The sequence below is a fragment of the Drosophila willistoni genome (genome assembly GCF_018902025.1).
Source record: "Drosophila willistoni isolate 14030-0811.24 chromosome XR unlocalized genomic scaffold, UCI_dwil_1.1 Seg144, whole genome shotgun sequence".
NCBI classification, from domain to species: domain Eukaryota; kingdom Metazoa; phylum Arthropoda; class Insecta; order Diptera; family Drosophilidae; genus Drosophila; species Drosophila willistoni.
The window spans coordinates 6,100,237-6,114,394 of NW_025814057.1; the positions used below are offsets into that span (position 1 = coordinate 6,100,237).

At 36.0% G+C, this 14,158-nt stretch overlaps 2 protein-coding genes across 4 annotated transcripts; one reads left to right on the plus strand and one right to left on the minus strand.

Moving 5' to 3' along the window:
• Positions 1 to 8,077: 8,077 nt before the first annotated feature.
• Positions 8,078 to 10,403, minus strand: LOC111519759. 3 transcript variants are annotated; one of them, XM_047012028.1, is made up of 4 exons: positions 10,325 to 10,403; positions 9,191 to 9,286; positions 8,451 to 9,124; positions 8,078 to 8,366 (listed from the first exon to the last, which is right to left on the minus strand). In XM_047012028.1, the coding sequence occupies exons 2-4, from the start codon at positions 9,243 to 9,245 to the stop codon at positions 8,322 to 8,324; spliced, it is 774 nt and encodes a 257-aa protein (XP_046867984.1). In that variant the 5' UTR covers positions 9,246 to 9,286; positions 10,325 to 10,403; the 3' UTR covers positions 8,078 to 8,321. The 3 variants fall into 3 exon arrangements, with proteins under 3 accessions (XP_046867984.1, XP_046867985.1, XP_023037434.1); XM_047012029.1 differs by lacking the exon at positions 10,325 to 10,403 and adding an exon at positions 9,552 to 9,598; XM_023181666.2 differs by lacking the exon at positions 10,325 to 10,403 and having other exon boundaries at positions 9,191 to 9,644.
• Positions 10,404 to 11,001: 598 nt separating this feature from the next.
• LOC6639289 lies at positions 11,002 to 11,999 on the plus strand. The gene has a single exon (XM_023181641.2). The coding sequence runs from the start codon at positions 11,097 to 11,099 to the stop codon at positions 11,925 to 11,927; it is 831 nt and encodes a 276-aa protein (XP_023037409.1). The 5' UTR covers positions 11,002 to 11,096; the 3' UTR covers positions 11,928 to 11,999.
• Positions 12,000 to 14,158: the final 2,159 nt, after the last annotated feature.

A 14,158-nucleotide genomic window follows, 5' to 3' on the forward strand; every position in this document is an offset into this window, starting at 1 on the left:
AGTGATAGTCATGGATTATTTGTAAAATTTGCAGAGAAAATGTTGATTATGATATTATTATATGTACCCATCTATGTACAATTTATATATAAAAATATATATTTAATTTTCTTCTTCTTCATCTATTCAGTAAATGGACCTTGAACTCTGCAGATTTATTTAAATTAATAGAAAAAATAAAAAATAAACTGGTTCTATACCACACACGATTCTGATGAGGTCAAGCACATGTAGCAAATAAATATGGATACTAATTATATCATACATTTTGTGTGTTTAATGAAATATTTTTAGTTAATTATTGAATTTATATAACCTTCAAAATGTTCGTTCAACAATTATATTGTATGTATATAAATTTTAGACTTAACATGATATTTGAATCAAATCTTAAGTTCAATTAAGTTGCATTTGAATTTGAAAATATTTCTGTTTTCTCTTGACGCATCTGACCCTCTTACCCTCTGTCTCTCGCTCTGTCTCTTTCTCTCTAGGCCCTCATGTTATACGTTTATGGCTTGCCATATGTGATATAGAAAGGTGGAAAGTCACATTATCGTACAATTTTATTATTTCAATGTTTATGATTTGTTTGCTTAAAGGGGCAAAACTTTAAAATGTCACTCCTTTCATTTCTTTATGATGCAATTTGAAAAAACAGGATGGGTAAATAAATTGGTTTCGGGCCCATAAAGCCATTACAAGGGAAAAGGGTATGAATTTTAATATGTGTGAATATTCATACATAAAAGGCAATGGCAACGGCAAGCACAGCAAAAGCAACAACGATTACAACGACGACAACGTTGACGACGACGACGACGACAAACATCATAACCAGGTGAGATCAAAGGGTCGCTGTCGTTGTCCTGTTTTGCTGTATATTCTATGTTGGTATTTGTGGGTGCTGGTTGGTTGGTCTTGAGTTTTTGTGTGTTGAGTTTGAGGTAAATCTGCTACACAAACATCTATATATATATATATATTTATTTTTTATCGCTGCTTTAAACGACTTTCCTTGAAGGTAATTCAATGTTTATGCCAAGTCAGAATCTACAGGGCCAATTCAATTTTATGAACGTCCGTCCGGGCCATTAATCAAACACCTCAATCACATTCAGCCACAATTCTGGGTCCTTGGACTGAAAATTGAATTGCGCAACTACAGCAAATGGCCAAGACCTCATTAGCCACAAACTTGGCTATGTACTTCGACACTCTTGACTCCGTTGACTCTGTCATTTTCCACTCAGTTGCAAATGTAATGCAAGCCAGACCAACACACACACACAGAGAGAGAAAGGGAGAGAGACAGATTCAGAAACATACACACATACATACATATACACACTTTTAGCCTACTTGACGACTTTGTTAGCCATAAATTCCGTTGGCTAACAATAAGGATATTAAATGTCACAGTCACTGTTGTCTTCATTTTCATCTTGTTTTGCTGCAATTTCCATGGCTATTTTTATATTGTATTCCTTCTCCATTGTTATTGTGCTCACGTATTACCGCTTTCTCTTCTTCTCGTCTTGTCGTTTTTTGCATTCTCTGTTTGGTTTCTCCTTCTCTTGTTCTCTGCTGAAGTCATAGAATATTTTGAATTGCATTAAGGCCAAGTTAAGTGAGATTAACAAATTTATTGTAAAGTGAATTGAATTCACAATGAAAATATTAATTACTGAAAAGCGAAAAGCAAATAAATAAATTGCAAATGTCTCATCTGATTGAAGGATTAGCTTTGGCAATTCTCTTTGTAGATGTTCCCACTAAGGCTTCTGACCAAATGAACTTCTTTTAGATTATTTTTCCCTTCTACTTGAGTCTTTGGCCAAAAGTATTGATAAATTTTACTTTAATTTGGATAGATTCTATTTGGTTTACTTTGTAGTTCCATCAGATTGTGTTGCAAGCGTTTCGAAAGCATAAATTGATCAAATTGATATCTATGGATTCGCTTAGCATAAACATTTGCCAAATACTTCTTTAATGCTGTCCTATCAAATATCGATTAAAGAAACAAAAGCCATTTATGCACAAAAGAGAGGAAAAGGGGGAGAGAGGAAAAACGGCAGGCAAACAATAAGAACGACAAAGAAGGCAGAAAAAAAAGCAGCCGAACAGAAACCTCAATTTCAAATATAAATCATGCCGCTTACATGCGTGCTTCCTGAATGTCCTGCCGCTGCTGCTGCTGCTACCTCTGCCACTGCCGCCGTCGGTGTGGCCCCAAAAGCAAGAGTCCTTACACATGTAAATAAAACAAAACTGAAGAAGGGACAGCAAAGAGGCACAGGAGGTGAAGACGGTGAGGGGCAGTTAGGGGGAATCACATTTTTCTGGTCTCTCTCGCTGTCTCTGTCCCTTTCTCTTTCTCTCTATATCTTCCACTGTTTATGTATAAATGTTCGGTGACCTTTTTGCATACAAAATTGTGGGATTTGCCTCAAGTATGGCGAGGGCGGTGAAGAGAAATGCAGAATTTTGGGGCGAGTGGGTAACGAATTGTAAGGAAGGAAGGCTCACAACGGGAAATAAATTCGGCCGGTCACAGGAAATTATTTATATTATTTTTATGCTTATTGGTTTTTCCCTATATGTATGTATTTTTTTGTACTTGATGTTTTTTTGTAAATATTTAATATGGATTTTAATCAAAATTAAAAAAAAAAAAGGAAAAATCAACCAACAACAGCAGAAAAACCAAAACCAAAAAGAGAAAGAAAGCAGAAAGAAAAAACTGGCGAAATATAAATAATAATTTCCGCTAGCTACCACAGGACACAGCAGCATATCCTCTTTCCTTGCAAGAGCAAATGACATAAAAAAAAAAAAAACACCGAAAAAGAAACCCGACAACATCTGCGTGAAGTGCGTTCAATTACGCTTCTTTCGTTGCTTTCTTTTTTTTCTTTTTGTATTATTTTGTTTCTTTCTTTGTATCTCTTTGGGTATATGTATACGTTTGATTCTCCCCCCAACCTTTCCACCACTTTGTCACCTTCTTTTGCTCTTTCCCTTTACCAGATAAACTTTCATCAAGTCAAAACAACAATTTGTATTTCTCTGTTTTGTTTTTTTGTTCTTTTTTGCTCTTGTAGTATATATTTTTTATTTTTTGGTTGCCCGATGAAAAATTTCCAGTGAAATGTTATTGCCTTGACCCAAGACAATGTCCAAGTCCAAGTCCAAGGACCGAGTCACATTGACAATAACAACAACAGCAACGACAACAAGAGCATTAAGATGGAAAGAAAAAGAAACATTCTCACTCACTATCCTCAAGCTGCAGGACAATTGTTACAATGTTTGGCCAAGGCAACAAAACAGCTTGTTTGCCATTCAATTTCATGTGGAGAGCCAGAAAATATCAGTTTAGTTGTAGTTTTTCCATCTTATAAATTTTATATTCCTAACTGCAAAAAAAAACAAGTTTTGTTTTGCTTTTAAGCGTTTTTAAATTAAATGCCATCCAACAGATGTAGATATGTAATTGGCTTCAAGTGGCTTACTCAAAATCATAGACCAATCAATTTGTTGATTGTTTAGATACCACTTAAGTCGATTTAGTATGAATTTAAATCAAGGAAATTGCGTGTTAGGAAAACAATAAATAGAAGAACTCAAATTCAAGTTACCATCGCAAATAAAAGTGATGATTTAAACAATAAAAAACCCTCTATAAAGATAACGATACAAGAAAACTTTAAAGATCGGAATAAGACAAAAATGTTGTGACAAGATTAAAGCGATATATGTAGAAATGCTTTGGCATAAGACTTGGAAGTCAAAGACTCAAAATTCTATGACGTTTTCAATTTATTTTCATATCCTGACCTATAAAATAATCATAAAAATAAAGACACCCATATCTTATTTAGTTATCATTCTATAGTGTATCTTTTGATTGTGTTAAGATCAATCTAAAGCCATTGGCAGTAATAAATTCTAATTATATGAACGTATCTATATAAGTACATATAATTTATATGCTCCTGACTTTAGCTGTTTTAGTTAATAACGCACTTACTTATCTTGACAATGTCAAATCGGAAAGGTTTAATCTAACTTAATATTTTATATTTGTAGATGTCAACAGTTTCGCTCTACACATCGATTGATCGCAATTTCAGGTAAGTCAATCGTAAATCTATAGTCAATCACATGAGGCAGCTGATTTATTGAATATATAACAATTTGGTATCAAATGAATTTATTTTTATCTATCCACTTTATGTATATATTGTTCCATCGATAATTGGGTTTAAATATAGCTTAATTAGTAGCAAAACAGAAAGCATATATGCACATTGCCTAAAAGTATGCAGCAATAAATTTAAGATTTGGGGCGTATGCAATAGGAATTACTTTATATTGACTAAACCTACATGGCTCGAAAGCACCAACAAGTGTTCTAGCCACCGACCTAAATTATAAAATGCCATTCGGGCAAAGTCAACAAAAAAAGATTTTGCTGGCACGCATTATTGTACACCACAAGATGGCAGGATGGCAGGATGGCAGGCTGGGAACGCATAAAAACGAGAACGAAAACATAATTTGGTCGCTCTGCTAACCGAATCCCGGCATTAGGTTAACGTTTAAACGAGCGGAAAGCAGTTGGAAGTGCGCTTCAAATCGGTAAAAGTAAATGTAAATGTATATCGAAAGCGTGTGATGGTAAAAGAAAAGCAAAAAAAGAATAAAACAGAAAAAGGAAAACGGAGAAAGAAGAAGGAACAAGAAGTAGCAGTGGCAGTAGCTGTAGTAACATCAGCAGCACCAGAGCGGAGCAGAGAAGAAAATTTATGATAATGCAAAGCCAAGCGAGAAAGAGATTCCAAGATTCAAGGACGAAGCAAAATTCCGGAAAAAGGCAACAAAACCAACGGAAAATTTAAGCAATTGTGCCCAAGCCGCCGCCCACGTGAATGTGTGCCACAGGAAAAGAGAGAGAGAGAGGGAGAGGGAGGCGACCCAATGCAGAAAAAAAAGGATTAAATCAATGTTCTGGAACAAATTGTGCTTTGTGTATATGCGTGTGTGTGTGTGTGCGAGAAGATGGGGACAGGCAAAGGGAAAGGAGCTACCGGCACTGGGAACTGGCACCGATTTGATTTCGTCGTTTCTTCCAGCGATTTTACTTGCAGCCAACAAGGCAAAAGACGACGACGATGTGGCAGAGAGGCATAACGAGCCGCCCCAGACATGACCACACAACCGACAACGCGTCGTCCCATTTGATTTTGATGGTGTGAAAGTCACACGAGCGTTAATAATCTGCACACACACACACACACACATGTATGAGTATGTGAGCCAAAGACTTTTCAAAGGCTTGAGTTTAGGCAAAAGAAATGTATATGGGTCAGAAGTAAGTATATGATATTAACGAGCTGAGTATAGGTCCCATGGAGGTTTCCTTTCTTCTTTGTTCTCTATTCATTGAAATTTCCTTCTGGCATTCCAATTAATGTCACAAATTTCAACCGAATGCAAATTGGGTTGGCTCTAGCCAGCCTTGTCGACCGCATACTTTACTCTCACCTTTTTAACCTTATCACTTGCCAAAAATTTTGACATATGCTGCGAGTTTCATTTGTGGTGAAAAGATTAGCCGGAAAAAAACCACTGAAAATTCACCGTAGAGAACAAATATTGTGGCAACCAACGAGTTGATATCAAATTCTAAAATCCTGCGGCTTACTCTCATATACATATACATATATACATATGTATTATTTAATAATCTTGAAACATATACAAGTTTAGTAGGTAGTAGCTAAAATGAGATTTTGTGTTTTAGTTTTTCTCTATAGTTGTTCCTTCTCTCTTTCTCTCTCCCTCTCTTCCTCTTTGCTTTCTCACATAATTAGAAAACTGAGTGAAAAGTTTCAATTGTCATAACTCAAAATTTCTTCAAGCACTTTAATCGCAATGCCGAAAGTTTCCTTCCTCAGTTAGAGCAACTCTCTGGTATGCTAGTATGAGTATAACCATGATATGAGCATTTCACAAAAATTTCCGTGCAACTTTTCTCACAGTTATGATGAAAAATGCACTTTGTAATTCTCATTCTCGTCGTTGTCGTTGTCGTTGTCGTCCTCGTCATCGTCACACATTGCGAAAAACCCGTCGCCCGGCACTTATAAATGTCACATTAGAGTCAGTCGCTCTTGGCCCCGGAAGACTAGAGTGCGAGAGAGAGATAGATGATGCTAAGAATGAGAGAAAGAGAGGAAGAGATGTGGACGCGACGAGGTGCCTTGGCAGCAGCTCGTTAAACTTGCACCCAAGTGCCGTCTGGGCGTGCAATATGAATTTATATTTTGCTCGAATTTTCTCCTTCCTTCTCTTGCTTTGCTTTCTTTCATTTCTTCTGGAGAAACAACATTTCATGTGCTTGCGCTTGTGTTTTTTGAATGGAGGCTACCTAAAAAAAAAAAAAAAACAAAAACGACAAGGAAAAATACGGAGGAAAGAGAAATGTAGATATTTTCTGGAACTGTTCAAGCTCCATTTATCATTCACATTCACATATGATATATTATTGCCAGTAATATTTTTTGCTTTCGGAATTTTGAACTAAATACTATTCGAGATAAAAAGCGAAAAGGTTTCTTTTTCATAGCTAAGTTTCAGCTTCAGTTTTTTGACTTTTTAGTTGTTTCATGATCTAGAGATATTTAATTTTCAATCATTTAACCATAAACATTTTACAACCTTCTAGCACTGAATACTGTAAATTATAAAATATAAACTTTAACTTCTTGTGGTGATATCAGATGGGAGAGTAGATTAAAAATTCACTTGACTTATTCAACTGTTGCAACACATTCACATCAATCGAACCCTTTTTTCTCTTTCGTTTTTTACAATTTTTTGGCTGTTTTTTTTTTTTTTTTGTGTTTTTTGACTTCAGTTTCTGCGATTCCTCTTTTATATGCCTGCCTTGACAGAGCATTTAACCGCAGAGGCTATAAATCTTTTGGATAGCATTCAGCACCTATAGACACAGCATGAAATAGATTGAAATACATTTTTTATATGTATGAGTGTATAAAAGAGTGTGTGTGTGTGTGTGTGTGTGTGTTTGTGTGGGTTTTTATTTTATTCTTTCGGTCTTGGCATCAAAAGTCGTTGGCGGGGCCTGTAATTTGTCAGACGTCATTGTCAGGGTCACGCACATACATACACACACACACATATTGAAAGAGCGTTTTAAAGCGCACTCTAATGACCGCCATTGAATACTTTGACTTCCGCATCCTTTTAGTATGAATGTGTGTCTCCTTCTATGTGTTTGTGATGTGTCTGCCTCAATGTGTGCGTGTGTGTGTGTGTGTGTGTATGTGAATTGGCCTTGCCAAACTTTATCCATGGCCTTTTTGTAAGCATTTTGATTCAATTGAATTGTATCAAAAGACCATAAAATCAGAGAAGAGAAACGGAGGGAGAGACATATATTAGAAGGGAGCAAAAGAAAGAGACGGAGAGAGCGAGAAAGAGAGAGAGAGAGAAAGAAAGAGAAAGAGAGGCTTGATGCTGCATGTTGTGGAAAGTGAAGAATGTCGTATATACTTAGGTACAATTTACTTATATGTTTGCTATATTGTGTAGCGAAGAGAATCTATCACTGATTTCATTTCAAATTTACACTTGAAGTGTCTCTTCAAGCTCTCCTCATCCTCCTCCACCTCCTCCTCCTTATCGGCAACGCCTTCCTCTGCCACCTAACATCAGTTTCTCTGTGGTCAGTTCATTGAACTGTAAAGTGGAAATGGGTTTGAGTTTGGAGTTTGAGAAAATTCTTATTGATGAACAGATTGATTGGATGAATGCCAGATAAAAGTAATCAAACAAACAAGCAAACAAACAAATCAATCAATTATAAGCAGGTTCCTGTTGAAATTCATTTCAATTTTATTTTTCCTATTATAAACTTTGAAAGTTATGCTTTTTTCATTTTCTCCGTCTGATTAGTTGTTGTTCTTGTTGTTGTTCAAATTATTATCCAGAACCTTGATGTTATCGCTTAAAAAAGCATTCAATAATAAATAGTTGGAAAAAAAATTATTTAATCTTACATTAAGTCATAGGAATATTATTAACAATATCTGATTAGATCTTAAATTAGATTCTAACGATTCCGTTTCGTTTCATGAGATCTGTCGCTTTACTTTTTCCTGTCATTGGCAAGATTAAATTCCTTTAAGCTGACTGCAAGAGAATGGTTAATTTTTTTGTTTGAGTAAGAACAAACTGACATATATCCGAACTCTGAAAAATAAAGCTCTAAGGTACATTATTCACATCTAAAATTCAGTCCACTTGTTGAGTTTATTGACTTTAGTGCATTCCTATTAGGAAAAAGAGAGAGAGAGTGAGAGAGAGAGAGAGAATCATAAATAAATGGACACTAGATGGTATTAGCATAAAGTTACCTCATTCAATTGCTGTTGAACAAATGGTATCTGCAGTTTAAGCATTCGCCCAACCTTTAGTTTTTGCACTTGGCCAACAAAATCTCTTTGAACATGTCCCCCAGCCAGAAAGAGAAGTTTCAAATTTGTACAATTGATGACAATTTTGAGTAGGGCATGGGTTATATCCTCTGATGTGGACATCCATAGACAAAGTTCCTCGAGCTTTGACACTTTTGCCAGCATCTCTACGCATTGAATGGAGGAGCAGAAGCATTTCAATTTGACTAAACTATCGATTTGTACAATTTCCTCAGCTTCTTGCATATTTAGACTAACTCCACTGATGACCAAACGTTCCAATTGTGATTTGTTGGCCAAAGCTCTTAGTAATGGCTGAAAGGAGCCACTTTTCCTTATGCCCGAGTGTGTGAGCTCTTTCAATTTGGGTAGATTAGCCAATGGCTTAAAGTCAGAGGCTTCAGCAGCCATACCAAATGTTAGCACTTCCAAATTTTTGCAATGTGGTACAATTTGTTTTAGATTCCTTTTTACGCAATTATATTGCAGATAAAGTACACGTAGATTTGAATTGGATTGACAACATTTGCTCAATGTTGAAGCTTCAATATGTGGTAAATGCAATTGCAATTCCTCCAGATGTTTCAACTGACTTAGATTTTCCAAAGAGCACTCTACAAAGAAAAAAAAAACCAACAACAATTTATTAAGAAAGCTTACATCATTCGTTTGAAACTTACCTGCTTTGGCATGAATTTCGAGTCGTTTCAATTGACCTAAATGTGCCACAGCCATCAAGATCTGTTCAAAGGGCTTTTCAACTGTTTGTACTCTACCTGTGGGATCGTGAACAATTAAATATCGTAGATTTTCCATATCCAACGAACTGCCACATACAATGTGAAACAGTTTCAGCGATATGTTGATTGGATGCACTTCATATAGTTCAAAGTAAGCTAAATTAATACTTAAACGTTCCACAATCTCACGACACATTGAAAACTCAAGCAATTCGAGTCGTTGACACTTTAATTCTAAACTATAGTCACAATATTTTTTTCTAAGCTTTGCGACGAACACCTGTTTGAATCGATGACAGACCTGAGCGAATTTCAAACGATCTTCTGCCTCTAGATAATTGAATATATAATAGAGGCAATCATCGGGAAGCTCCAACATATGCACGCTAGACATTTCGTTGTTGCACTGAGCGTGAAATTGAATTTATTTAATAATAAATACCAAAATAAGGCCACGTTATACCTTAGTGAGTAATCGTTGTTTTTAATCACCCTTCCTACCTACACCCCCTGATAAGATACGTACCCATCATCAATTGGCTGCCAAGCCGGTTTTTGCTTGTTAAACTGACCTAACGCAATGATGGCTCGTTCTAATGAAATGCAAACAACACGTTTACAATTGGTTAAATTTAGAATTTTATAGAGGCAGAGAGAAACACACAAAGAGAACGAGAGAGAGAGAGAGAGTGAGAAAAAGTGAAAGAGTAAGAGAAATTACGTGGAAATGTAAGCAATATTTACAACTGTATATATTCATTATAAAAATTCACAAGCAGTGAAAATAATTTAATTATTCAACAATAGAATAAATATAATAAAGGCAATGCAAACACAAAATATTGCTATCGTTAACATAATAATAGAAAAGTCTCTTTTCAATGGTAAATCAATCCATTTCTTTTAGTTTTGTGTGTTTAGCTTTTACGGCCAATTTTATGTTTGTGTTTGAAATGATTCATTTGCCACTAGAGGTCACATTATTAGTTTTTTTTTTACATGTGTATCAGCTACATATTAATGATAATCGGCTTTAGGAAATATAGAATAGAAATTACTGGCTAAATAACTTACTTCAATTGTTTGATTTAAGTCGTTTTAGTGTCAACTAAAGTGTCTCAACTTTGAAGAGAATAAAATCATAACCTCTGTGATAAGAAGATGTATATAATCGGCTGCAATCAATGATTCTCTATAAAATGTATATATTTTTTATAAGGTTTGGTTTCTCCTGGATTTGACGTCCCAATCAAGAACTCAGCAAAAGTTCGACTCGAATTTAGGTGAAATATTTTCAATGAGTAAACAAAAACAGGTAACTTTCATTTCAACTGCATTTGAAATAGTCGGTTAAGTAAAATTAAACTGAATTGATGCCCCTTTCTCTTATTTGTCCATTAATAGTTAATATTCTCATCTCATGTATTAACAATTAATAGACAACTATTTCAAAGGTCGTGAGCGTAAATTGAAATTTTCATATTGATTTTGAAACCAATCAATTATTAAGTTACTCTAATTGCAAATAATTTGGTTACTTGAGATGCTCTTTAAGGAAATTCAAAATAAACTAAATTGTATACCAAATTAATAAAAGGTAAATTAATAAAGGGGTTTTGTCTCTTAAAGTAATTTTCTGGCAACTGTGATCAAAATCAATGAATGTGACAGATCGAACTTTGCACAAAATTAATTAAAATAAAATATTTAGACACAAAAATTGAAGAAATTCAAAAAATCCAAACCTAGCTCGATTACAGCCAATAATAATAACAACAGAGGCACAAGAAAAACAATTAACCAAACTGACTTTAATCCTTGACTTTGGAAACATTGGTCATTCAATATGCCCAAACGGATGATGTCTACAAATCCTCTGCCATTTCGCATTCAATTGCTATCGGGCAGAAGCGTTGTTCTGGTGGAAGAGCCCAGCCACGAGTCGGAGATCTTTCTGCCTCAGCTTCTGCATGGACGCATTGTCCTGGAGAATGTGGTGCACAGTCGACAGCGAAGATTGCGCGAGAGCGAAACCAATCTGGCTGGACGTCGCCTGAGGCAGAATTGTCGATCACAGCGATTGATGGGTGGTGGTGGCAGCGGTGGTCAACAGAAGGTAACAACGGCTACGGTTGGTTTGGCGCCTCTGGCCATTATGGATAATGGTTTAATGTTGCAATCCCAATTGCAATTTCAGCTCCAGCAAAAACAACAACAATTGCAGCATCCCTGCATTACTCTGAAATTGATCTTGAACGGAAAAGTGGTGCTAGTGGAATGCAATGGCTATGAATCTGAGATATTCTTGCCCCACATTTGTAGCCATTGCATTGCCATGAAACGCGTTACCGCCAACCAGCTGGTTCAGGTACAAAATTCACACAAACGCCCATCAAACAAAGCCCCATCGTCCTATGCATCCACAGCTGCTGAATGTAGTCCATATAATCCATCTTTGAATCAGGCCAATCGTATGCTGATCCATCCAATGCAGATGCTCGATAGACATGCAGAAAATTCGATTGCTTTTGGCAAGGAACAGTTATTGAAATTGTCCAAAAAGGAGCGAAACAGGCGACGTCGTTTGAATTACAATCAAAATCAGAATCATATGAAACAATCCGGTGCAGGTGATCAAAAAATCTTATGCAAATGTCCATCCCCAAAAGCTGTTTAATATACCTACATATAGTACATTTATCGAGTATCTTTCGTTTTACCCATTGGAATAAATTTCGAGTTAAAGAAACATTTTTAATAAAATTGTTAATGGTTCAATAACTTTTTGCTATAGCTTTAGCTATCCCAATGTGATTCGTCAACTATTTTCAAGATTATTTTTTGAGCGTATTCCCATTTTACTCCACAATTCGAATGGCTTCAGAGACAGAAAAGAAGAATAAGTTCTAATTAAAGCCAACCAATCCTCGCTTAAGTCAGAAAGGATTCATAAGATAATAATCTACTATCATACGGAGGATCTTTTATTTAAACAATGACAAAAGAAATGATTTTAATTCCACCAGAGTTAAAAGAAAAATGTTTTATTCGAGAACTAAACTAGCAAACTATAAACTGTTTAAAGAAAGTCAAATGAGTTAATTTTAAAGTTTTAAATCCGATAGGTTAACTAGTAAGTATTCAAGGCTTTAATAACTTTAATTTGAACTTTGTTTAGTCTTTTTGGCTCCTTCTCCATTAGATTTGGCATTCAGTTTTTACTTTTCCTATTAGTTTAAAGACAGATATTTATGGTCAGTGAAACTTATTTGTGCCAACTAAGTTGAGATGAACCAAAACTTATATGTATGTTTCTCCATTCGATTTTAGTTTCATGTCATGTCCCACTCTTTTTGTTAACTGCGTGAAATTCGAAACACTTTTCACCACTTAACGCATTCTAAAGTGCCGTGACTAGTTGTAGTTCACAGGATCGCATCGAAAAGCAGCACTTAACCGAGGGCCATAAGCAATAGATAAGGTATATTTTAGTGTCGAACAAGAAGAAACGCCAGGTGTAACCGAACCCAAGCCATTATAAAAAGCTTATAATTGAATTTTTTATAATGTGCTGACCAGATAACGAAAAAAAAGAAGAAAACTGCGGTTGGCCACAGTTGCAGAGGATTTTTTGTATTTTTTTAGTCGTCCATTTTGTTTTTTTTTTTTTTCTTTCTGCCTTTGGTTTTGTGGCTCATAAAACACAGCCGTTGCTGCAGACAGACAGAGTCTCAGTGTGTGTGTGTGTGAGTGTGTGGGTTTTCGGCCTCGAAGGAGAAGCAGCTTAGACATTTAATAGTTGGAGCCCATAAATTCATTCGCCAGCTCTTTGATACAATTAGGAGAAATGTTCGTTCATTCGGTATTGGTTTCTAGTACATCGCTGATAACCAAGCGGTTTCTTGCTCAAAGAACATATCTTTTTTTTGGGGAGAGATATGTATGGGAGTGTGGGTGGAACAACTAACGCAAATTGGTGGCCATTAAGTTTTTGGGTGAAAGTTTATGTGTAGCAAGTTTATTGAAAGGGTAACTCAATGCAATGAGGGAATAAATAAATGGGATTTTCTTTACCTGCCTCAATTTCTCTACGTGTCTCTCTCTCTCTCTCTCTCTCTGTCTGTCTTGTTCTGTGTCTCGTTCTCTGTCTCTATGTATGATTGCATTTGAAATTGATTTTTCATGTCTTACATGCATTTGTTGTTAAGAATTTGGTTCATTCTTCTTTCTGGCATAATCATCATCATCATCCTCATCTTCTTCATTGAGATATGTCAACACGTTTCTCCAAGCCATGGTGGTGGGTGAGGGGAATGTGGGTCCCTGTTTATCTGTCCGTCCCCTGTCATCTCTGTCTGGCCAAATGGTGTAATTTAATCTGACAAAAGCCAAAAATAAAGTAGGCTTAATGTGTGCGAAAAAGCTGACAAGCAATGATCCATCCGCCTGCCGTCTTTTTTTTTCCCAAAGGGCAATGGGCTTCTTCTGATTCTGATATTGTGTTATTTTTATTATTCCTTCTCACAGCCGCCGCCGTCGCACTTGAGTCGCCAATATAGAAATGAGGATACGACGTATAACATTTGCATAAGTAAGAAAGTGTGAAAGTGACTCGGCTCATATTATATTATATCCTGCCATCCAGCTTGCCTGCCTGCCTGCCTGCCTACCAGTCAGCCAGCCAGTCAGCCACTATATCCTGGCTGGCGTCTTTTTTTTTTTTTTTTTCTTTTTGGTTCTGCATGTTTTTGACAAATGACTTAAAGCCTTTAGGGCATCAAGCGGGCTATGAAAAGGGTTAAAGTAATTTGTTGAGACTGTTGAATATTGAATGTGAATGTGGCAGAAGAGGCAAACAGGGGTTTGCCTGCCACCTCTCTCTTCACGCAATCCTGTGCTATATGACAT

Bases quoted from the DNA above. Each gene is read 5' to 3' on its own strand.
- LOC111519759 (XM_023181666.2), bottom strand. From the start codon at position 9,644: ATGTCTAGCGTGCATATGTTGGAGCTTCCCGATGATTGCCTCTATTAT. The intron at 9,125-9,190 runs GTAAGTTTCAAA...TTTTCTTTGTAG, and splicing joins CGAAATTCATGCCAAAGCAG to AGTGCTCTTTGGAAAATCTA. The intron at 8,367-8,450 runs GTAACTTTATGC...TTTTCCTAATAG, and splicing joins TTCAACAGCAATTGAATGAG to GAATGCACTAAAGTCAATAA.
- LOC6639289 (XM_023181641.2), top strand. From the start codon at position 11,097: ATGCCCAAACGGATGATGTCTACAAATCCTCTGCCATTTCGCATTCAA.